The sequence below is a fragment of the Ursus maritimus genome, unplaced genomic scaffold, assembly GCF_017311325.1.
Source record: "Ursus maritimus isolate PB19 unplaced genomic scaffold, ASM1731132v1 scaffold_24, whole genome shotgun sequence".
In the NCBI taxonomy this organism is placed as follows: domain Eukaryota; kingdom Metazoa; phylum Chordata; class Mammalia; order Carnivora; family Ursidae; genus Ursus; species Ursus maritimus.
The window spans coordinates 13,301,075-13,325,095 of record NW_024424897.1 but is presented as its reverse complement, the minus strand read 5'-3'; the positions used below and the strand labels follow the sequence as shown (position 1 = coordinate 13,325,095).

Sequence of the window (24,021 nt, the reverse complement as noted above, 5' to 3'; positions counted from 1 at the left end):
AATTTCACTTGAAATTAGGTCGATAGAATATTTAGAAAGGGAAGTTTTAGTTTCCAGTTATTAGGGGTCTTCTAAGAATTTTCATGTCACTGATTTCTGCATTAATTCCATTGTGGTAAGAAAGCATGTTTTGTATGACTCTAACTCCTTTGAATTTATTGAGATTTATTTTATGGCCCAGAATATGGTGTATCTTTGCAAGTGTTCCATGTTCACTTGAGAAGAATGAAGTGCTCTATAAATGTTACTTAGGTCTACTATATTCTTGCTGATTTTCTGTCTACTTTTAAAAAAAATGTATTGCGAGGACAATATTGAAATGTCCAAGTACAATTGGCATTTGTCTATTTTTCCTTTAAGTTTTGCTTGATTAATTTTGAAGTTCTGTTATTAGGAGCATCAACATTTAGGATTATGTGCTCTTGATTAATTAATTCTTGTGATTTTGGAGTGACTTCCTTTATCCCTGGTAATAGTCTTTGCTCTGTGATCTACTTTGCTTAATATCTAATCTAATCACTTACATTAATATCTAATGTAATCGCTTTAGCTTTCTTTTGACTAGTGGTGGCATGGTGTATCTTTTTTGACCCTTTCCTCTTTTCTTTCTTTTTTTTTTACCTATTACTTTTAATCTCTTTGTGTCTTTATATTTAAAGTGCATTTCTTGGGGCAGCTGGGTGGCTCAGTCAGTTAAACATCTGACTCTCGATTTTGGCTCAGGTCATGATCTCAGGATCATGGGATCGAGCCCTGCTTCGGGCTGTGTTTGAGATTCTCTTTCTCCTTCTCCATTTGCCTCTTCTCTCATGTATGCTCTTTCTGTCTCTAATGCATAAAATCTTTAAAGTGCATTTATTGAATTTATTTTTTAAAAGATTTATTTAGAGAGGTTTGGGGGATGGGCAGGGATAGAAAGAGAGTGAAAATCCTAAGCAGACTCCCTGCTGAGCATGGAGCCCTGTGTGTGGCTCAATCCCATGATCCTGAGATCCTGAGTTAATGACCTGAGCCAAAACCAAGAGTTGAGTGCTCAACCGACTGAGCCACCCAGGTGTCCCTACAGTGCAAGTATTTTAGATGGCATATGGTTGGTTCTTGATTTTTGTTTTTGTCCAATGTGACAATCTCTGCCTTTTAATTGGGGTGTTTAGACCATTTATACTTAATGTGGTTATATAGTTAGGCTTGATTTTATCATCTTGCTCTCTTTAATTTGTCCAGTCTGTTTTTGTTTCTCCTTGACTTTTTTCCTGCCTTCTTTTGGATTAGTTGAAAATTTTTTATGATTCCTTTTTATCTCCTTTTTTTGGTTATTAGCTATAATGCTTTATTATTTTAGTATTTGCTTTAGAGTTTATAGTATACATCTTAACATCTCACAGTCTACTTTCTAATTTATATTTTACCACTTCATGTACAGTAAAAGAACCTTCTAAAATTTCAATTTTTCCTCTCTTGGCTTTTATGATATTACTGTCATGCATTTTACTTTTACATTATTTTTGTTTAAACAGCCAAGTATCTTTTTAAAGAGTTTTAAATAAGAACAATAATTTTTTGTATCTATCCATGTAGGTAGCATTTCTGGTAATCAGTCTTTCTTTTCTTTTCTTTTTTTTTTTTTTTCTCTTCTTTTCTTTTCTTTTCTTTTCTTTTCTTTTCTTTTCTTTTCTTTTCTTTTCTTTTCTTTCTTTCTATTCATGTTTTCATTTGATAGAGTTTTCCTTTTGCCTGAAGGACTTTTCTTAACATTCTTTGTAATGTGACTCTACTGGTGATGAATTCTTTCAGTATCTGTATGCCTGAAAATATTTTTGTTTTACTTTCATTTTTGAAAGATATTTTTGCAGGGTATAGAATTCTTGGTTGACAGTTTTCAATCTTTAAGTACTTTGATGATGTTACTCTGCTGTTTTCTTGTGTTGAATTGTTTCTAGTGAGAAATCTGATGTCATCCTACCTTTGTTTTTCTATATATAATGTGGCTTTTTTTCTCTGACTCCTTTTAAGAGTTTCTTTTTCTACTGGTTTTGGGAGATTGCTTATGATATACCTTGGTGTAGTTTTCTTCATGCCTCTTGTGTTTGGGGTTTTGTTGAGCTTCTTGGATCTGTGGATTTATAGTTTTCATCAAGTTTGGAAACTTTTGACCTTCATTTCTAAAGATATTTTTGTCTCACCTCCTCTTGGCTTCTTCAGGAATTCCAGCTACCCAAATATTAGGCTGATTAAAGTTTCCCCATAGTTCATGGATGCACTTTACTTTTTTTTTTCTCTTTCTCTTTTTGTGTTTCATTTTGTGTAGTTTCTGTTGCTATGCCTCAAGTTCACTAAGTTTTTATTCTACAGTGTTTAATCTGCTAGTTCTATCTAGTGTATTTTTCTTCTCTTTTTTTTTATAATAATTTTTTATTATGTTAGTCACCATACAGTACATCCCTAGTTCTTGATGTAAAGTTCCATGATTCATTACTTGCATATAACTATCCAGTGTATTTTTCATCTCAGACATTGTAGTTTTCATTTCTTGAAGTTTAGTGGTAAGCATGTTCTGGCATGAAAATTCATATTGCAATTTTCCAGTAGCTTTCCTAAAAGAGGGATGTATGTATGTATATATGTATTTATTTATTTGTAAATAGGCTCCATACCCAGCGTGGAGGCCAATGCAGGGCTTGAACTCATGACCCTGAGATCAAGACCTGAACTGATATCAAGAGTTGGATGCTTAACTGGCTGAGCCACCCAGGTGCCCCATAAGAGAGTGTTTTTTAAACAAGAGCCCAAATCAGGGATTTTTTCAAGGAATTTAAAATATCTAGCAGTTAACTCTTACAGATTAAAATCCTTTCAAATGTGTGGGGCGCCTGGGTGGCTGTTGGTTAAGCATCCGACTCTTGATTTTGGCTCAAGTTATGATCTCAGGGTTGTGAGATTGAGCCCGGAGTCAAGCTCCATGCTCAGCTCAGAGTCTGCTTGAGATCCTCTCCCTCTGCCCCTCCCCCTGGCTCTCTCTCTGTCTCAAGTAAATAAATAAAATCTTAAAAAAAGAAGAATAAGATCCTTTCACATGTGTGGAATAGCATTATTTAATTCTATTTTAATTGTGATTTAAAAAAAATCTTAATTTTGCTTCCTTTGCTATTTATCATCCACTTATATTTAGTTTGCTATCTATTACTTTTAAGTAGTATAACTACATTCCTTTCAGAATATCTATTCTGTTTAGGTTCCTTCTTTAAATTGGTCTGGCGTATTATTTGGATTTTTGCTTAATTGAATTTGTGAATGGCCAAAGCATTGAGCCTTTATAAATAGGCAAGAATGCCAATGCCTTTTGTGCATCTAGTTTAAGAAAACGAGGCTACAAATTCCTGAAGAATGGGCAATTATCTTTGAAATTATTTCATGATTTAAGGTTATTCCTTTATTAAGCTTTTGTTTTGACAATGAGGTTTAAGTATAAATTTTCTTTCTTGCAGGGAAACTGTAACTCTGAAACTTTAGAAAAAGCAAATCCAGTAGTATAAATTAATGTAAAGGGTGAAAAATGTTCAAAATATTCTGCTTCTGCCCAATAATCGTTAGTCATTGGAAATGTAATATCCATTGGAGACAATTTATAAGAATTTTTAAATATTTTCTTAGGTAAAAGTGATACAAATAATCCTGGACCTGAAATTAATAAGATTCGAACACCAGAGAAAAAGCCTACAGAATCAAAACAGGTATGCAGCTTACATTTGGTGAATGCATTGTCCTGATGGATTTAGTCTGATTGATATCTTGGAATCTTGACGTTTTAAAGAAAATTTTCTATCTTTTTAAGTATGTCTTTTATGTTTATTGTTTCATGAGGATCTGGTGGGTTGTGTTATCCTCTCTCCCTTCACTTTTTCTTTGTGGCTACATTATCTGGTTTATTCGTATATTTTCTCAATTTGTGTTATTCGGTGATAGACTTGAATTTAGAGCCTTTCCGTGATAAAGTACTAAGTGAAGACACAGCTGTAGATGTGTCATTGAATAATCTCAGAATGCAGAGGTGGTATAGTGAAGAAGGAAGATTTAACTTCCTTAAGTTGCTTTAGCTTACCTTGTTCTCTCATTACATCTACTGTATAAATCCTTAACTTTTTAAATTGAAGTATAGTTGACACATAATGTTACATTAATTTCAGGTGTACAACATAGTGATTCACTGAGTCTATACGTTATGCTTGCTCACCACAGTGTAATTACCATCTGTCACCGTACAGCGCTATTACAATACCATTGATTACATTCCGTATGCTGTACCTTTTATCCCCACGACTTATTCATGTCATCACTAATCCTAAACTCCTTATCTACCATTCATCTACTGTCCTTGCTTCTGTGCTTATGAACCATTTAGGGAAAATCAAATCATTGTTGAATTAGTGCCACTAGAAATTAATATTTTCTAATCTCAGGGAACCTCAGGGGCTTCTCTGCATTTCTTTTACGTGGACCTAGCTCCTTTTGCCCGATTTCTCAGCAGCTCTTCTCATGCCTGATACCTTCCATCTTCTATTATCCTTATGATCAGGAGATGACCTTGCCTTAGAGTCACCACATCAGGATGTCGCACTGTTAATTTAAGGCCTTAGACTTAATCACTTTTTCTATATCCTTGAACACCCAGGTAAGAGTCTGGTAGAAGAGTTTCAGTCTCAGACAGTTTCGTTTAAGACTAGTCTCTCCTCTTCTGATCACCTCATAGACTTTGTCCTTGTTCCTCAATTGTCTTTAGATTCTTTCTAGCTACTAGTCCTTCCTCCTCAGCCGGTAAGTAAATTGATTGGTAGACAGTTTTAAAGACAAACAAACAAAACCCCCACTTTATATGACCTTTCATCTCCTTTATAGCTACTCTCTAAGTTCACCTTTCTACCTCATCTTTTCTTTGCCCCTTAACCAGTCTTGTATTAGATTTTGACATTTCACTGAAACTATTGAGCTTTATGTGACCGACCCTTTTTTTTTTTTAAATTTTATTTTTATTTATTTGAGAGAAAGTGAGAGTGAGAGAGAAAGATCACGAGCTGGGTGGGGGCAGAGGGAGAAGCGTGATGTGGGTTTCAATCCCAGGACTCTGGGATCATGACCTGAGCTGAAGGAGATGCTTAACCGACTGAGCCACCCAGGGGCCCCTCAAGCAACCAACTCTTATGAACCCACTTCAGTTGTAGTCCTATTTGTCTTTTTTCTGGTATTTGTTACTATTTTCTACTTCCTTCTTCTTGACCATCTTGTTTCTTTTGGTTTCTTTGACATACATTTCTACTTTCCACAACTCTAACATGACCTGTCTCTTTTATAAGTTCCTGCCCACCCCCTTCCCATCTGTCCCTGGTCCTTATGTTGGGGTTTCCCAGGGTTCTGTCACTGTCCTACACCTCTCTGCATTCTATGATTTTCACTGTAAACTAGGTCAGTTCCATGGTTTTAAATCTCTGCTGCATGATGATGACTTCCAAATCTGTATTTCCAACTCCAGCTTGCTTTAAGCAACTGTTCTCTATATTCAGTGACTTACGTCCCATAAGCAGCTCTGACTCACAGTTTCTACCACTGAGAGGACTTAGTACCTACTGGAGGAGTACAAGTGAGGCAGCCAGTGGCAAGAGGGAGCTGCCGTGCAAGTGGGGGTTCTGTGTGTGTGGAAAGGGATGAGGGGAGAGAACAGGTGGCAGTGAGGATGCTGTGGCAGCCCTTGTAGTCAGAGGCAGCGTAGGGCACAACCTACCACAAGAGCCTTGGATGCTATGAGAGCAGCCGAAGCCGAGATAGCCAAGTGTCTCTCGTGTCCCTGTTTTAAAATTTCTTTTATGATCTTTCCCTGTTTAGGAACTAGGCAACCTGATAGACATGTTTCATTTTCTTTCCACCCTGATGCTTTGTCCTAGGGCCTCGGGGCAAGCCAATTCCTAGCTCTGCTTGACTCAGTGCCTCAGTATTAAGAGGAAAGTGATGGAGGATAATCTAATTCTGGTAATAATCTAATTCTCAGGCACCTTTAGACATTACAGTCCTCTATGCTGCTTAGCCCATTGTAGTATCATAGAGTAGCAGAGTATTTATTTATTTATTAAAGATTTTGTTCATTAGAGGGAGAGATGGAGAGAGAGAGCACACAGGGGGAAGAGCAGAGGGAGAGGGACAAGCGGGCTCTGTGCTCAGCAGAGTGGGGCTTGATCCCATGACTTGAGATTATGACCTGAGCCGAAAGCAAGAGTCAGATGCCCAGCCATCTGATTGAGCGACTCAGGTGCCCTGAGTAGCACAGTCTTTTTTTTGTTTTTAAAAATTTATTTATTTATTTTAGAGAGAAGTGGGGGGAGGGGCAAAGGGAGAGGGACAAGCAGACTCCTGGATGAGCGGGGAGCCTAAGGAGGGGCTGGATCCCAGGACCCTGAGATCATGGCCTGAAGTGAAATCAAGATTTGGCTGCTTAACTGACTAGCCACCCAGGCACCCCGTCGAGTAGCACAGTCTTGACTAAGTTTCTATGACTGGCCTAGCTGCTTGTCCATGTCAAGGTCAGAAGTGAAGGAGGCAGCTTATCCACAAACAACCTTCACATCTAATCACGGCCTCCCTCATGTGATCTGAGTATGCTTTTCAACGGTATCTTATGGAAAAATATGTATTGCAGCTGAATGTAGCATTAATCATCAAAAAGATGAAGATTTGTGGGGGACAACGTTTGTTTATAAAGAACCTTAAGTAGGTTCTGAAACTTTAAAAAAAATTTTGCAGATTAAGTTTATGATTTAATATATAAAGCTTAAATCTTGGCTCATTGTAGACGGTTAGTGACAACTCATTATTGAAGATGCTCTTTACTTATAATGCCGTTTTGGGTAATAGGCTCTGAGACATTCAGAGAGCAGGCATTACAGCTATTTGGGACGACTGGGGTGAAGTTGTCATTCTTCTCATTTCATTTTCTGGACAATTTATATACACCCAGTAATCTTAAGGCCCTATTGGCCAAATTCCGTGGCATTCCATGTGAACTAGTGATGAGAGATGAAAATGCACTGGAGGCACGATTGGCACATCGCAGCCACTGTTGTGATGGCTTGGTTGCCAGGAGTACCTCAGCTGCAATTCAGGAGCAAGCTGCTTGTTCTGGGTTCTCGAGAGCAGGCAGTTCCGTGTTCAGCTCTTGAGAGCCTTTGGTGAGGCAAGTACTCTGTAGTCCTCAGTGACTCTTTCCACATTGAAACTTACAAGGAGATTGATATACCAAAGCAGCTCACTGAGTGTTTTGACAGAGATGGGAAAGAAAAATTGCTTCTTTTCACCTTATATTTCAGTTTTCACATTGTCACCACTTAGGATCAAACTTGGATTGTGGAAGAATGATAGCACTCCCTAGCTTACAAATCTTTGGTAGCTTACCACAGTTTACATACAGGATTAAAAATGTTTATTCTCAGTATTGAATCATTCAATAATTGGACTCTCGCAGTTTTATCTGATGTCAGGAAGGGGAAAACTAACATCCAAACAAGTGAGGTTGTAGCTCTGTGTACACAAAGCTTCTCATGCTCCTCAAATCTGCCAGGTTTTTCTCCTTTCCCCCCTCCTTGGTTAAGCTGTTACCTTTACCTAGAGTGTCCTTCCCTCACTGGTAAATGCCAGCTCGTTGTGCAAGATTCAGTTCAAACGCCATAGCCTCTGTGGAGTCACCTCTCACTGTCTCAGGCTGTCCTCTCACTGTCTAGGATCTCCTATCACATCCTTTTGTTAACACCTCTAATTTTGTGTTTACTCGTTGGTATTCTTCACTGGACTCCAAGCCTGGGCTTTGCAAACTTTTCCCGCAAGAGGCCGGATAGTGCATCTTCAGGCTTTGTGGCCTTATGGTTCCTGTGGCAGTCACTCAGCACTGCCACTGCGGTGAGAAGTCAGCCATAGACAGTGTGGCAGTGAATGGGGGTGGCTGTGTTCCAGGAAAAATTTAGCTGCAAAAATTTGGCGGGCTGAAAATGGCCTGGGGACCATCGTTTACCAACCCTCACTCTCAGCGCTTGAGGGTACGGACTAAGTCTTCTTAGGCCTTCTTAAGCGCCAGCGCAAGATGCAGTGCCCTCGGTAGGTTCTCCGTAAAAGTTTGTTGAAAGAGTAAGTGTCAGTACCTAATGGCAAGAATTGACAACCAAACTGGTTATACAGAGGTGATCAACTACTTATTTATTTGTTCACTTGTTTAAATTGAGACAAGTGTTTTTAAAATTAATATAGATATATTTGAAGAAAGAGATGTATACAAACAAAATCGGAAGGAAAGGACACATTTTAATGATTTGTATTAGAAGGAAATAAATGGTTATCCTTCTAAGGAAGAAAGTGTGAAATTAAAAATGTTTTTAAAGGAGTTAAAGTGGGTATGTTAATAAGATGGCAATAGCTCCTCTTATGACTAAAATTTAATATGCTTTTTTTCTGTTTTATCTTTTCTAACTTGACTGTCAGAAAGTGATTGCCTGGGTACCTAGCACTCAGCTGTGACTGATAAGAATCTGTCCTACCCTGTAGATGTGCTAGGGGTGGGAAAAGGTGGAGAGCCACAGGACCGAGATCTTCCGTAGTTAAGAAAGACTTCTTATTTTTTTCTAGATTGATTTGGAATCAAATCCACAGAACAGAAGTCCTGAGTCGCGTCCTGGTGTTGTTTATCCCAATACCAAATTTCATCGCAAAGATAATCTCAACCCGAGACACATAAATCTTCCTCTCCCTGCTCCCCATGCACAGTATGCAATCCCCAGTCGTCATTTTCATCCCCTCCCCCAGCTACCCAGACCACCGTTTCCGATTCCGCAGCAGCACGCCTTGTTGAATCAGCAGCAGAGTAATTTGCCTGAGCCACCAAATCAGATGCCACCCCAACCAAATCAGGTAGTCCCGCCACAGAACCCGTTGAACCAGCTGACTCAGCAGCCACCTCCTCAACTTTCTCCTGCCTATCAGGCAGGACCCAACAGCGCTTTCTTTAATAGTGCAGTTTCTCACCGACCACAGTCCCCTCCTGCAGAGGCGGTGATTCCTGAGCAGCAGCCCCCTCCCATGCTGCAAGAAGGCCCCAGTCCTCTGCGAGCCATCGCGCAGCCTGGCCCCCTCCTTCCTTCACATCTGAATAACTTCACTGATGAGAACCCCCCAGGATTGCCTATAGGGGAGGCTCTAGGTAAGTTCTTCTGCCACTGCTGGATGTGACAAATTCAGAGATTATTTCCTTAAATTGACAATGTACTGTGCAGTGTTAATTTGGGTCAGGATTGATCCATTTCTTCAAATAATGGCAGCAAAAATCGGTTGCTTAGTGTGACAGTCAGAATCTTGTTCTGAATGCTATAAAATATTAAGCATCCAGGAGATGCCACTTTACATGATTATGACGTAGGTAAGGAAGAATCACCATCACCATCACCATGACTTTAGTTACTAGCAAATTTAAGAAATACTGCTTTCTCCAAAACCCAAATTCTAGGCAGTTCTTTGTCTCTGGGAAGAAAATCTGGTTGCAAAAACTCTGGAGTCACTTGAAACCCCAAATTAACCGGAAACCCCAAATGCATGAAAATTTAAACTCTTCCCAAATATTTTGCAGATCGTATGCACGGGAGTGTAGCTCTAGAAACACTAAGGCAGCAGCAAGTTCGGTTACAGCAGTGGAATGAGCATCACGCCTATCTCAGTCAGGGCAGTATTCCATACCCACACCATCACCATCCTCACCCTCACCTCCAGCATCTTCCTCAGCCGCCCGTCGGATTGCATCAGCCACCAGTGAGAGCGGACTGGAAGCTCCCCAGCAGTGCCGAAGAGGAAGCAGAAACAACAGACTCGAGGTATTTCTGCAGAGTAAAAGTAGCCTCTGAAACATGACCCCCTTCTCCTCCCCACACACACTTTTCTTTCTTGGATGTCGTCCTTTTAGCCTCAAGTTGGAATATTGTCCCAAAGAAACGGGATGCTGGCCTTCTAGGCACATGTTACACAGTTCTGTTGATTGACTCTAAAATATAGAGAATCCGTTTAGAAGTAACTGGTACAAATCTGGGCACGGACAATCTGTTGTGGACTGAAAGTTAATGTGGCCCCTTGCTTTGTGGCTCTCCTGAAAAAGAAATGTACCATCACTGTGAGCATTTTTTTTTCATACTCAGTAGTAATACAAGATATGAATGGACACAGAAGTAAATTAGTGATTGAAAGTTAAAAATTTGAAATTTATCATCAGTTTTTTTCCCCAACCTGCACAGAATTCTATCCTTTTTTTTTTTTTTTTTAATATTTATTTATTAGAGAGAGACAGCGAGAGAGGGAACATAAGCAGGGGGAGTGGGAGAGGAAGAAGCAGGCTCCCAACAAGTAGGGAGCCCGATACGGGGCTCAATCCCAGGACCCTGGAATCACGCCCTGAGCCAAAGGCAGACGCTTAACGACTGAGCCACCCCAGGCACCCCAGAATTCTATCTTCTTCTAACTACAAATGTTTATGAGTGTTCAGTCCTTATTCTAAACTTGTTTTTATGGCCATTGTCATTGTGAATGCAATGAAGTGTTTCCTAATCCCTCTGAACAAGGCCCACCATGATGGTGACTTTTAACGACCAGTTATCAAAGCTATGTAGAGACAAGGACAGTTTTTAATGCCAAGGGAAAAGTAAGAAATCAGGTACTTGGGCATATTTAGTGTCTTCAACTCAGCATCTATTGAGTGTTAATGCTCACTGTTTTTTGAAGATTTTATTTATTTATTTGAAAGAGAGAGAGAGAGCCCACACGTACAAGCAGGGGAAGAAGGAGAGGGAGAGGGACAAGCAGACTCCACACTGAGTGCGGAGTCAGCTGTGGGGCTCGATCTCTCGACCCTGAGATCCCGAGCCAAAACCAAGGGTTGGATGCCCAACCAAATGAGCCACCTAGGTGCCCCTTAATGCTCACTTTTGAGATGAATTAATGTTAGTTCTAATGAAGTATTCTGATTTTGTCTGTAAAAATTAAGAATGTAGTTGACTAAAGCTCTCCTTGATTGTGACGGAGCTTTTCTTTTGTTTTCTTTTCCTCATATTTCATCGTCTTTATGTAGGTTTCAAGACTTAATCAGAGAACTATCTAATCGTGATCAAAGTGAAACACGGGAACTAGCTGAAATGCCACCACCTCAATCAAGACTTTTGCAATATAGACAAATTCAGACTAGGAGCCCACCAGCAGTCCCATCTCCCCCATCCAGCACAGACCACAGTAGCCACTTTTCTAACTTTAATGACAACAGCAGAGACATTGAAGTAGCCAACAACCCAGCATTTCCACAGCGCCTACCGCCCCAGATATTCAGCTCGCCTTTCTCGTTGCCATCTGAACACCTTGCCCCTCCTCCCTTGAAATACCTGGCACCTGATGGAGCATGGACTTTTGCTAACTTACAACAGAATCACCTGATGGGGCCGGGTTTTCCCTATGGCCTACCTCCATTGCCTCACAGGCCACCGCAAAACCCTTTTGTACAAATACAGAATCATCAACATGCTATTGGTCAAGAGCCATTTCACCCATTGTCATCTCGAACAGTATCTTCTTCTTCGCTCCCTAGCTTAGAAGAGGTAAATGTCTTTCTTTTCCTTGTTTCCTTTTGGGATTAAATTTTTGTGAAAAGTACGAGTATTTATTGATTTGATGAGAACAGTGGACAGATCTTACTGAATTTAATAGTCTTATGAAAATAATCTTTTCTTGGAATTTATTTTAATTTCCCCTCTTATTGTGGTATTTTAGGCTTTGTAGAATGGTCATTATTGTTGAAACATGCCCCTTAGAGTCTTTTATTGCTGTTTTAGAACATACAACATCTGACTGATCTGAGGAGGCTCTTCCTTCAAGTAACTTTTTCTTCTGTCTAATCCGGGCAAATGGTTTCTAGTGATTTGTCTTTTTACTTAAGTTACATTTGTCAGTTATAAATGTGTTAATGAAGTTTTCCGTAGATGTTGGCTTTCTCAGCCAGTGGTGAATCCCTAGTGCTGTGCTTTTCCCTGGCACTCATGCTGGTGCTTTCTTAGCCTGGGTCAGTTGGTACGCAGCAATACTGACTACTGAGCGTCAGAATGGGCAGTGTATTTAACATGGAATTGACTCTGCTCAACTAGACATTTTAAGGTAAACTGGATTTTTATTTAATTTCTAAAGAGCATCTCTGTGGACCTTCACTAATATGAAAATCTTAGTAATTCCAGGTTATCAGACTTCCAAAATGGTACCGTTGGTGTCGACTACAAACATGTTGTCTAGCTGGTCCCCTTAAGCTTGCGGTGATTAAAGATGAGAATGTGGAAAGCTGGTTGTGGTCATTATCAGTCGCAGATGTCTTCTTACTAAAACAGGATAAACATTTAAAATTTTGATAGGTGAAAGATGTCTTTTTGACATTAGCTTCATTTTGGCAGTTCCTCGTTGATTTCTAAAGGCTTTAAAAATAATTCACGTGTTTTGCAAATTTTCTGCTGTACATGCTGATTAAAAAGTCAGGTTTTATAGGTTCTGTATCTTGTTTGTAGAGTTTTAGAGGTAATTTGTTCAAGTTGTTCCAGTAGACGTTGTTTGGCTCATCTCGTATAATAACCATCATGAAAACAACTTAATTGCCATCTTAGGCTCCTAATATAAATTATAAGCATAAGTTGAATTGGTATCTGTATATATGTATCATGGGGATCTAGAAATTTGGAACCATACTTTTAAAGATTTGACACATATCTGACATTATTTCAAGTTATAGTGGAAGGGCCTAACAGCTATATGTAATTTTCAGTTAAGTGATGTTTTCTGTATTTACCTATGTATAGATTTCTGATAAAATTCATATAACAAAAACTTCACCACTTCGACCATTTTAAAGTACTATTTAGTGGATTTTAACATACATATATATATATATATTGTGTAGCACTGCTCTCTAATTCCAGAGCATTTTTGTCACCCTGAGAGAAACCATAACCGTTAAGTAGTTGCTCCCTCATCCTCCCTGCCTCCAGTCCCTAGCAACTAACAATCTACTTTCTGTCTCTGTGGAGACATTTCATATAACTGGAGTCATACAAATTGTGGCCTTTTAAGTCTGGCTTCTTTCCTTTAGCGTGTTGTTGAAGCTCCTGCAGTTTGTAGCATGTGTCAGTACTTCTTTCCTTTTTATAGGTGAGTAATATTCCACCGTATGGCGATACCACAGTGTGTTTCTCTCTTCATCCATTGATGGATATTTGGGTTGTTTCCATTATTTTCCTATTACGATTAATGCTGCTGAACAGGTTTTTATGTGAAAGCATATTTTCTGTGCTCTTGTCGAATTATGTACCTGGAATTTCTGGGTCATCTGGTAACTCTATGTTTGACTTTTTGAGGAGCTGCCAAGCTGTTTTCCACAGTGCTTTCTACAGTTGTACCATTTTACCTTTCCTGTAGTGATGTATGAGAGTTCCAAGGTCTCCTTTTTTTTTTTTTTTTAAATTATAGTGGGTGTGTAGTGGTTATCTCTTTGTGGTTTCGATATGCATTTCTCTAATGACCAATGATGCTGTGCGTCGCTTCAGGTGGCTATTGGCCATTTGTGTATCTTCTTTGGTGAAATGTCCATTCAGATCCTTTGCCCATTTTAAAAAATGGTTGGTTGCCTTTTTGTTGTGGAGCAGTAAGAGATTTTAAATACATTCTGGGTACTAGATTCTTAACACATGTATGATTTGCCGTATTTTCTCCTTCAGTGGGTTGTCTTTTCACCTTCTTAATAGTGTCCTTTGATGCACAAAAGTTTTTAACTTGGAAAAAGTCCAATTTATCTGTTCTTTGTCATTGTTGCTATTCTTGTTACTATGCTTTTGATGTCATACCTGAGAAACTGTTGCCTAATCCAAGGTCATGGAGATGCATGTCTGCCCTCCTCAGGTTTATAGTTTTTGGTTTTTGTTTTTTGTTTTTTTTAAAGATTTTATTTATTTATTCGACAGAGATAGAGACAGCCAGCGAGAGAGGGAACACAAGCAGGGGGAGTGGGAGAAGAAGCAGGCTCATAGCGGAGGAGCCTGATGCGGGGCTCGATCCCCATAACGCCGGGATCACGCCCTGAGCCGAAGGCAGACGCTTAACCGCTGTGCCACCCAGGCGCCCCAATATAGTTTTTGTTTTTACATTGAGTTCTTTGATCCATTTTGAGTCAATTTTTGTGTATTATATGAGATGGTGTCAAATTCATTATTTTGCATTGTTGGTTATCCAGTTTTCTCAGCACCAGTTGAAAAGACTTCTTTAAAGGTCCATTGAATGGTCTTGGCAACCTTGTCAAAAATCAGTTGACCATGGATGCATGGGATTACTTGTAGGCTTTCAATTCTGTTCATTATTGTCTATGTCCTTCTGCTCTACCACACTGTCTTGGATACTATATCATTGTACTGAGTCTTACATTTGTAAGTATGAGTTTTGTACTTGCTCTTTTTCAAGATTGTTTTGGCTATTCTGGATCTCTTGAATTTCCACATGAAATTTAGGATCAGTTAGCCAATTTCCGCAAAAAACAAACAAAAAAACCAGCTGGGATTTTAAGAGATTGCTTTAAATCTGTAGATTAAGTTGAGGACTGTTGTCATCTTAACAATATTAAGCCTTCTGGTACCTGAACGTGGATATCCTTACATTTATTTAGATCCTTTGAAATTTTTCTTTAACAGCATTTTGTAATTTGCCAAGTGTAAGTCTCACACTTTTGTTAAATTTATCCTTAAGTATTTTATTCTTTTTCCTACTGTTGTAAACAGAATTGTTTTCTTAATTTCATTTTTGCATTGTTCATTACTAGTGTGTAGAAATGCAATTAATTATATATTTATTTTTATGTATCTGCAAATTTGCTGAACTGTTAACTAGCTCTAATAGATTTTTTGTGGATACCTTGGGATTTTTGTTTTATATAGAAGAAAATGTGGTCTGCAAATATATTTTTGTTCTTCCTTTCTTATCTTGCTGCATTTTATTTCTTTTTCTTGCCTAATTTCCCTGGCCAGAACCTGTAGTATAATGTTTAAGGCACATATTTGGTAAAGTAGAGAAAAGCAAGTATATCCAGGGTGAGTTTTTTCAAATTTCCTTGTGTTTTTGATTTCTGATTTCATTCCATTGTGGTTAGAGAATATACTTTGTATAAAATTTATTGTGATCTGTTTTGTGGCCCAACATACGGTCTTTCCTGGAGAACGTTTCAGGTACACTGGAGAAGAATGGGTATTTTGTTCTTGTTGGCTGGAGTGTTCTGTACTTACGTTAGGCCTATTTGGTTTATATTGTTCAAATTTTCTGTTTCTTTTGGCTCTCTGTCTGGGTTTTATATACTATTACTGAAGGTTTTATATCTATTACTGAATACTGAAGGTATTGAAATCTCTCAGCCTTTAATGTTGAATCTTCTGTTTCTCCCTTTCAGTTCTGTCAGTTTATGCTTCATGTATATTGGGGCTCTGTGGTTAGGTTTATATATATTTATAATTGTTACATCTTCTTGATAGATTGACATTTTTATCGTTATATGATGTCCTTTCTCTCTTAAAATAATTTTGTCTTGAGTATGTTTTTTTCTGACGTTTGTGTAGCCACCACAGCTCTCTTTTTGTTTCAGTTTGCATGGGATCTCTTTTCTCTTTCTTTTGCTTTGTGGTTTTGTTATCATTTGTTTAGTGACTTTTCTGATCTAATTAAAAATAATTTTAAGTTAATTAGAAATTGTGAACTACTTTTTAAAATTCTGTGGTTGTCATGTGTCATCTCTGAAGTCTTTATGCTGTTAGCTTAATGGTCAACTAATCATTGCACAGAGATTTCCTTAAATGCCCAGAACTGAGAACATAGCCCAGTTTTTGCAGAGGCATCCAAATGTGCCTTTGGGCTCACCTTCCACACTCAGCCAGGCAGTTTACGTCTCTGCCTTAGCCCTAACTTCCTGCTTCTGTAGAGCCTCCAGATCAGCCAGAGGTAGGAACTTTTCAGGTCTTTTCTGAGCACGTGCCCAGCATGTGTGCGGTCTTTTAGATTCCCAGGAAATGCGTCAGAGCTCTTCAAAGCCCTTATTCCCTAAAGCATCTCATTCCTCAGCCTTTCCTCCAAAGCTTTTGGTTAGTCTGCTCTTTGGTCCAACTGTTAACCATTGCCTCAGGAGCAGTGACTAAAACGTCTGCCTATAAATGTTTTTGATACGGCCCTAGTAGCACGGGTTGAGTTCTCAGGCAAGATAGGGCAAGTGTTTTGTTTGTTTGTTTTTGAGCCAGTCTTCCAGGGATGACCAGACAGGTGTCACAACAAATAATTACAGGTCTTTGAGAATGAGGCCTGCTGTGCTCCCTCCAGTCCTGGTGCTGGAAATGCAAGGTCTTGCTTATATTCAAGGCCATCATTGAGCTGGAGAGCAGGGGTTGGGACTAGATGCTCACTATTCTTATTGAATTTTCCCAGTTTTTCTCGATGAAATGCTCCCTTGGTTGCTGCAAGCTTTAATTTATCGAATTTCAAGAAGGTTGATGGTGACAATTTTGCCAATTTTTTCATTGCTTTTATGGAGCGATGGACTTTAGTTACTTACCTCCACCATATGTACTGATATCTCTTGTGATTTTTTTAAAAAGATTTTTATTTATTTATGAGAGAGAGAGAGCACACACACACACACACAAGCAGTGGGGAGGGGCAGAGGGAGAGGGAGAAGCAGATCCCCCCCGCCCTCCCGCTGAGCAGGGACCCCCCCCGACACTTAACCTACTGAGCCACCAGGCGCCCCTCTTGTGATGTTTTTTTATTTAACCTGCCAAATGAGTTCATAATATGTGGAGGAAACAATGTGCCAAAAGCTTTATAGGGTCCTATAAAGATTTGTACTTCACTAAATAATATTCAGTACTGATTAATGTACTTTATTGTACTTCACTAAATAATATTCAGTACTGATTTATGTACTTTAATCTTTGATGTATTTAAATATTTCTTAATTTTGGAATTTAAGTTCTTTGTACCTTCAAGCTCTTAACATTCGATATTACTGTTTAGCTGTGTGTGAATATGTACCCTCAATTGTCACTGGGTCCTTAGAGTGAAATTACTTTTGTGGAAATACTTGGTCACCTTTATTTTGATGCACAAGATTCTCTAATGATGACTAACTTGCAACACTGAAAAAGTACCGTGACAAGGAAAAGATTATTTCTGCCACATTGCGGATTTTGACGTTTTCAAGTGCATTGGGATAACTTTTGTGTGTTGTGTGGTACAAAATGATTTTGCATGAATCATCTCACAGAATGAATAGCTTATGTGTTTGGTGTTTATTTCTAGCTTTTTAAAATAATTTCTCTAACAGTAACAGTGTAGAAAAATGTCTCATTTCCTTCTGTACTGTGAATTCTTTTATTGCTAGAAACCTTAGATTAATCTTAATGGGATGAAAACACCTAGATGTTAGCTTAACAGTTAACTTGAATGGAGGTGGTTTTTCATATTCTATTTCATTAGTATTTTCTTTTTTATAATTTCAGTTTTCTTTTGACAAATGAAGTACATGGTCAGCATGGAAAATGTAGCAGCTTGAGATATTACTTCTAATTTCACTATACAAAGATAGCTACTGTAACATTTGGCTTTTCATAGCATTCATAGAGATGAACATGTGATTTCATAGCATTCGTATATGTGAATATTTGGTTGATTACTTGCTGTTGGGAAGACTTGAAGAAACATTTTTTCCCCTTAGTTTCTGTGCTCAGTTTTATCAACCCATCCAAGCCTTTCTTTCCACCAGGTCGAGGTGCCTAAATGGGATCCTGATCTTATTCGGTAACATTTTTTGCTATTTAAAATTTTTAGAGTATTCTCATTTAGATGTTCAAGACTTCAGTCCGTGGGTTTTCTAACCTAGCTTAAATGCGGCCAAAGCCCTGGCCCTTGGCTGCTGGGATGAGGCCGGGACACTGTGGTCTGGCATTGGTGCCAACACCCTCTCCCGCTTCTAGTTCTTTCTGATGATGGGATAAGGAGGGGAACAGAGGGCTAAGGTGCCACCCATACCCTGGGCCGGGTTATAGACCATAACTGATTAGAAATAGAGTCATCAGTTGCTCCAGTTTGATTTCAAATGTCAGTGTAAGCTTGGGATTATGATTTAATATTTCTCTAAATATTTAGCAGTTGTCTCCATACTTGTTAAATTATTGCATTCTCACTAAATAGAATAGTAGCTTTCTTATCAAATGCTAATTCTTTTATAATAGCCCTGTATCATACTTGCATTTCAGGTAACCGTTGTGGTGGCGGGGAGAGATGAAATGTAAAGAGAAACAATAGAAGTTAATTTTTGGCTTCGGAGCTTCCAAGGGTTCAGTTTCTAGTAATTTGGGCATGATTCACAATTTTTCAAGGGTAATTTTTTCTGTACGAGATTTTCCACTTTGTATAACAACTTTATAATTTAACTTCTGAGTAAGACACTGTTCTTCAGTATACACTCAGATCTGTTTCCAGATTTGAGATTTTTTCTCATCTAGCTATATTTATGTTTCTGTACCAGAATTGCACTGTTTTAATTTTTGAGGCTTTGTAGTATTCTAATATGATAGTGTAAAGTCTCTCACTGTTTTTTTTTCCTCCCAAGGGTGTGCAGAATAGCAGAGAGTTATCTGTTGGCTTTTCTACCATAAGTATAGAATACCTTTGTGAACTCTTCCTCCTCCCATAGAGCTTCCCCCCGCCCCACACACAAAGAAAAACCTTTCTTGGGTTGTTTTTAGTTTTTTGTTTTAATTACATCAAATGTGTAGCTTAAATTAGGGGAAATTTTGTCTTTCCAAATTTCTTAAGCCTCTCATTTAGGAATTGGTATAATCTTCAGTATTGTAATCCCCCCCCCCACACACTACCTCTTTCCCTCCCTTTCTTTTTTATTTTCTGAATATTCCTCTGTAAAATTCTGAAGCAGCTTCATTACTGGTTAAATTTATGTTGATTGCTCCTTGTTCTTTATTATGAATGGAGCCTTTCCCCCCCCATTATACTTTCTAGTTACTTTATCTTGAGGGACAAATCCTCATTCTTCCTAAGCGGGCATCGTTTTACCACATTAAAAACTTTCGTTTAACATAGAACCGGCCAATGTTGCCAGGTAGGGTGTGCTTCACCATGAAATAGTTTGATTAAAAGTGCTTGTGAGTAACGTGTGGCAAATTCTTTTTTAAAAGCTTCACTGGAAGAGTCTCAGCATTTGAAACTGCACACTTTTGTGTTGCAGCGGTGGTATTGTTGCGATGGCCTTCCGATGAGAACGGATGCTTATAGGTCACTCACCTTGACCAGCTTTCAGTCAATCACAATCACCGATGCCATCTTAGAGGTGATGTGTATGCCTCTGGGATGAATCTGCTTTGAAATCTCTCATCTTATGTGTTGGTTTTTGAACAAAGACACTCTGACTCATCTATTAGTTTTCGTTTTTTCCTTCAAAGAACTCTGGTTTTGAAGTTAGTTGGTAGTTTCGATTTTAGTGTTGTCTGATTACTCCACATCCCCCCACATTCCCTTCTGTGGCGCAAAGCCTTGTACAAATGTGACTTGAAGATTATATTCTTGGCTGATTGACATATCCTGCCTGTTCTGACTTTAGAAGTGGCGAGGATAGCTTGTGACTTACGTTGTGTAACCAGGTGGTAATAATGCAGTCTTCTCAGAGGGATCATTAATGTGTGGTATCTAATAAACCATCTGATGCCCATAACAGAGACAGGGATCAACAGATTAATAAATTAGACCTCTAGTCATGCTTAAATTATCAAAGCCAATCATTTAAATGAGATGTTCTATTTTAATGAACGTTTCTGGCACCATAGTTAATGACACTTGGAATTTTCACTAGAGCATTTAGCTCTTCCTTAGTGATTAGCTTTGATAGTGTAATTATAAATAGAGCCCTAATTAACTTAGTTGTGACCTTTCCCCCAGTTATTTATTATACGCATACTTTTGAGATTTTAGCATTATATTTTGATATTTAGAAAGATATATATTAGCACTAGCCTTATTAGAAAATGAGGATCATATATATGTTTAGCAACATAACAGTTTCACAGCTTAGCATAAAGAATATTTATAAACACAGACGTACATGGAGTTGGTCCTGAACCTAGAAGTAAGGATCTCTGACGGAGTAAAATGAGCCTTTAAGCAATAAATAATGAAATTATTTTAGACCCGAGGACTCTAAAATGAAACTGGAGTGTTGGACATTGATTGGGCTGCTGTCTAAAAGTAAAGGAACACTCTGATTGGCAGGAGATAGATGTAGAAGGAAGAGTCTCTTCATGAAAAAAACTGAGAACTGTGCAGAACAACAGGAAACAAAACGTGGTCAAAAATGGGAAGAAAAGTATGGTTTATATTTTTAATTAGCCCACGGGGCTGAAGTAGAGGGGAAATACAAAAGGCATTCTCTGTCGGAAATTTTTTTTTTTTTTTTAAGACAAGGAAGCTTTCTCTGAAATTTATAGCTGTGGGCCCTTGTCTTTCAATGTAAATTTCCTAGAAATTTCCCTTTGTGGGGAAAAAATTGAAATTTTAAACTCATTGCCCAGAATGCAATTTATTGTAGTAAATTAGCATGCTTATAGTTTTTGAATTTAAATAACTTAAATAGGCTTGTATGTGGTATCACATTTGAATTATTTTAGCAGGTAGAGCAAATTTTTGATGATTGTTAAAGTTGTTAATGGATTATCTTTGGAGATTTTAATAAAAAAAGAGTTAAGGGGCGCCTGGGTTGCGAGTTCAAGCCCCACATTGGGCTTCGTGCTGGGTGTGGAGCCTACTTAAAAAAATTTTAAATATATTTTCATTGAGAAAGACTCTGATTTATCAAAGACTCTTTTAAAAAACAGAACTTGGCAAGTAGTTGAGGCCTCGAAGATCATTTATTCTCACTCCTCCTTTTTAAAGGAGCCTGAGGCACCAAGGTGTTCAGGGACTTGCAGCTTAAGCAGTTTCACTAATTAAAGCGGATCTGAGACTCTGGAGTCCCCGTCCTACTCTGTTTCACACTGTTCTTCAGCTTTTTATGCCATGAGTAAGGTTTCTGCCTGGAAAACAAGAAGTGACTACAATTACATGAAGTAGATATGGGGGTGGGGGTGGGGGATACCAAATTATGTTCCTGGGACCAAAGAATTAAATCTTCAGATGTATAAAGTTTTCCTTTTTGGTTGGGAGGGTGGGAGGAGGAATGGTTCATTTTAGAATTCTTGATTTTTTTTCTTTTAAAGAATTCTTGATTCTTAAAAGCTGTCTGGTTCCAGCTGCTAAATGTTTGACTGTTCAAATGATTAATTCAGAAATCTCAAATACCAGAAAATTAACTATTAAGGAAGTACTTTACTTCTCAATGTTCTTTTTTTTTTTTTTTTTTTAAAGAGCGGGAGAGATGGTGAGGGGAGGGGCAAAGAGAGAGAGTCAGAATTTTTAGACTTTATTTATTTGAGAGAGAGAGCGAGCCGCGGGAGGAGGGAGAGGGACAAGGGGACTCTGCGCTGAGTGCAGAGCCTGACATGGGGCTCGATCCCATGACCCTGAGGTCACGACCTGAGCTGAAATCCAGAGTTGAATGCTTAACTGACTGAGCCACCCATGTGTCCCCATTTCTCAACGTTCTTTAAATATAAAACAAAAATTCTCTGGCATTGCCTTGTTTTTTAAAGCTGGGAAATTTATTTAATTATGATAATTATGATTCTTCAGAGAAAATGCAAATAGTTAACGAGTTGAAGGCAAACTTCTGGGTAATATTTACTTCCTACCCTAACTGACATTTTCTCATGGTAAGAGGCATCATCGTCGTCTATAATGGATAACTTGACTGTTTCATATTCAAGAAGAGTAAACAAGAGCCAGATAGATTTAAGGTAGCTCAAAATGTCACAACAGCGAATCTGACATTTCTCTCTCAGATGTAATATTGCATTCATTCTAATAGCTCCTCATTGCCTTGTGTTTGGATGTAGGAAAATAATATTGCTTGGTGGGAAGACACTATTTGCAAATTGTAAGCACCCTTGCCTGTGAGCTGCTTCAGATGGTATTTTTCTTTATTTAGGACTAAATTGATTTTAATGCACTTTGCTACTAAGTCATATTCATTTCAGTATACCTTTCTTTTAAGAAAAACAGTAACAAAACCCAGAGATAAATGTACCACAGTTTTAGAAATTAAGATAAATTTTGCTTCTGTTGTTATGATTGAATCTTATGAACCTAATGTTGACATTAAAGTTGTTTTTAAAGTTCTGCTAAGATAATGAATTTTATTTTTAAAATAATTCCTTTAAAATGGTATAAAAGAAATAGTGGAGAGTGTCATAGTTTTCTGGACAAGAGAACAATGGTGGCTTGGACTATGATGTAGCAGTGGGAATGGTGAGACGTAAATAAAGTCAAGATCTATTTGTAGTTAAAACCTACAGGAGTTCCTGATGGGTTAGGTATTATTTAAGATGAAATGAAATAAAATAATCCGTTTCTTATTTCCACTAGCCACATTTCAATTGTTCGGTAGCCACATGTGGCTAGGGGTCACCTTATTGAACAGCGAAGCTACAGAACTTCTCTGTCATCACAGAAAATTCTTTCAGACAGCATTGCTCTAGAGAAAGATTCATCCCCTTCAGCTCTTTGAAACTGTCTTACATTATTTTTTTGATAATGTTCTACCATCTCTTTTCTCTGTTTCTCTCTCTTTCTAAAGCTTTTGTTAGACCTCCTGGATTCTCCATATCTTTTTTGGTCCTGTCATATTTTGATATCTTTGTATTTTTTGCTACTTTCTGAAAGGTTTTTTAAAAATTTTATCTGCAAACCCTTCTATTGCATTTTGTATTCGAGCCCACAGATGTTTTAATTTCCAGGAGTTCTTTATTCTCAATTTTTTCCTTTTTCATAACATCTTATTTTTGTTTTATAAATGTAATGCCTTTTTCGAGGAAGCCAGTTGAGCGTTTGTTGTTGTCTTGTTTTAGAATTTTAGTAAGAACTAAAATAATATTTAAAAAATATTTTAGACATTGTCACTTTTTTTTCCTGGGCCTCCCTTTTCTTCTGTTTATCTATGACCATCTTTTATGCTGGAAACTCCCCTTAAATGTCTAGTAACCTTTAACTGTTTATGTCACTAAAGTTGGGAGTTTTGTATATGTCTCAGGACTTATGCCTAGGAGGCTTTTCCCCTGGGGATCTTTTAATGCTTGAATTCCTCTGGTTGTTGGGGAGAATGCAGAGTGAGACCAGCTGTTCCCTGCAGAGACTTTCATTTAACGCGCCCTCCCCCCCGTGTTTCTGAGGCTTGAGCCTCTTGGAATTCTGCAGGGTGGATTGGTTCCCATCTTAGTTTGTGGCCCTAATGTCAGACTTCTTTCACAGACACTATTCCTCCATTGAGTCTCCGTATATTCCAGGAACGTGTCCTTTATTAATGGCTGGTCATAGGTCTTGATTGTTGTGGATCTTTTGTATTTATTTATTATTATTTTAGTGGAGTCTTGGGCCAGTCTCCACCACTAACTGGGAATTATGCTTTTTAAAAAAATACTGTTTTATAATTTATCAAGTACTTTTCAGTAGATTATATCACATGAACCCATAGACATTATTGTTGCAAACTATAGTTTATCCATCACATTTGCCTAGCTTGCTAATATTGATTGTTTTTAATCTAACAGGGATACTCCTCTCTTCCCTCCTTTCTAGTTTCTTTCTCTCTCAGTTACTCTGTACCTCTCTACGAAATTACAGCACATTGCTTAAAACACAATACGATAACCTTATGAGCAGCTAAATTGAAATAAGTTAGTAGAGACCAAGAGTGCTTTATAGTCACAAATTTCTTCTTAAAATCTTGAGAAAATTAAATAGAAAATA

At 38.1% G+C, this 24,021-nt stretch overlaps 1 protein-coding gene across 5 annotated transcripts in view; it reads left to right on the top strand.

The window, feature by feature from the left end:
• The window catches only part of HELZ (helicase with zinc finger), a 152,458-nt gene that overhangs the window by 117,534 nt on the left and 10,903 nt on the right, over positions 1-24,021 (top strand). For all 5 annotated transcript variants that reach the window (XM_040640372.1, XM_040640374.1, XM_040640370.1 and 2 more), the window contains 4 exons: positions 3,652-3,731; positions 8,656-9,226; positions 9,650-9,890; positions 11,135-11,651. In XM_040640372.1, the coding sequence (XP_040496306.1) occupies positions 3,652-3,731; positions 8,656-9,226; positions 9,650-9,890; positions 11,135-11,651 (1,409 nt within the window). The remainder of the gene's footprint in view (positions 1-3,651; positions 3,732-8,655; positions 9,227-9,649; positions 9,891-11,134; positions 11,652-24,021) is intronic.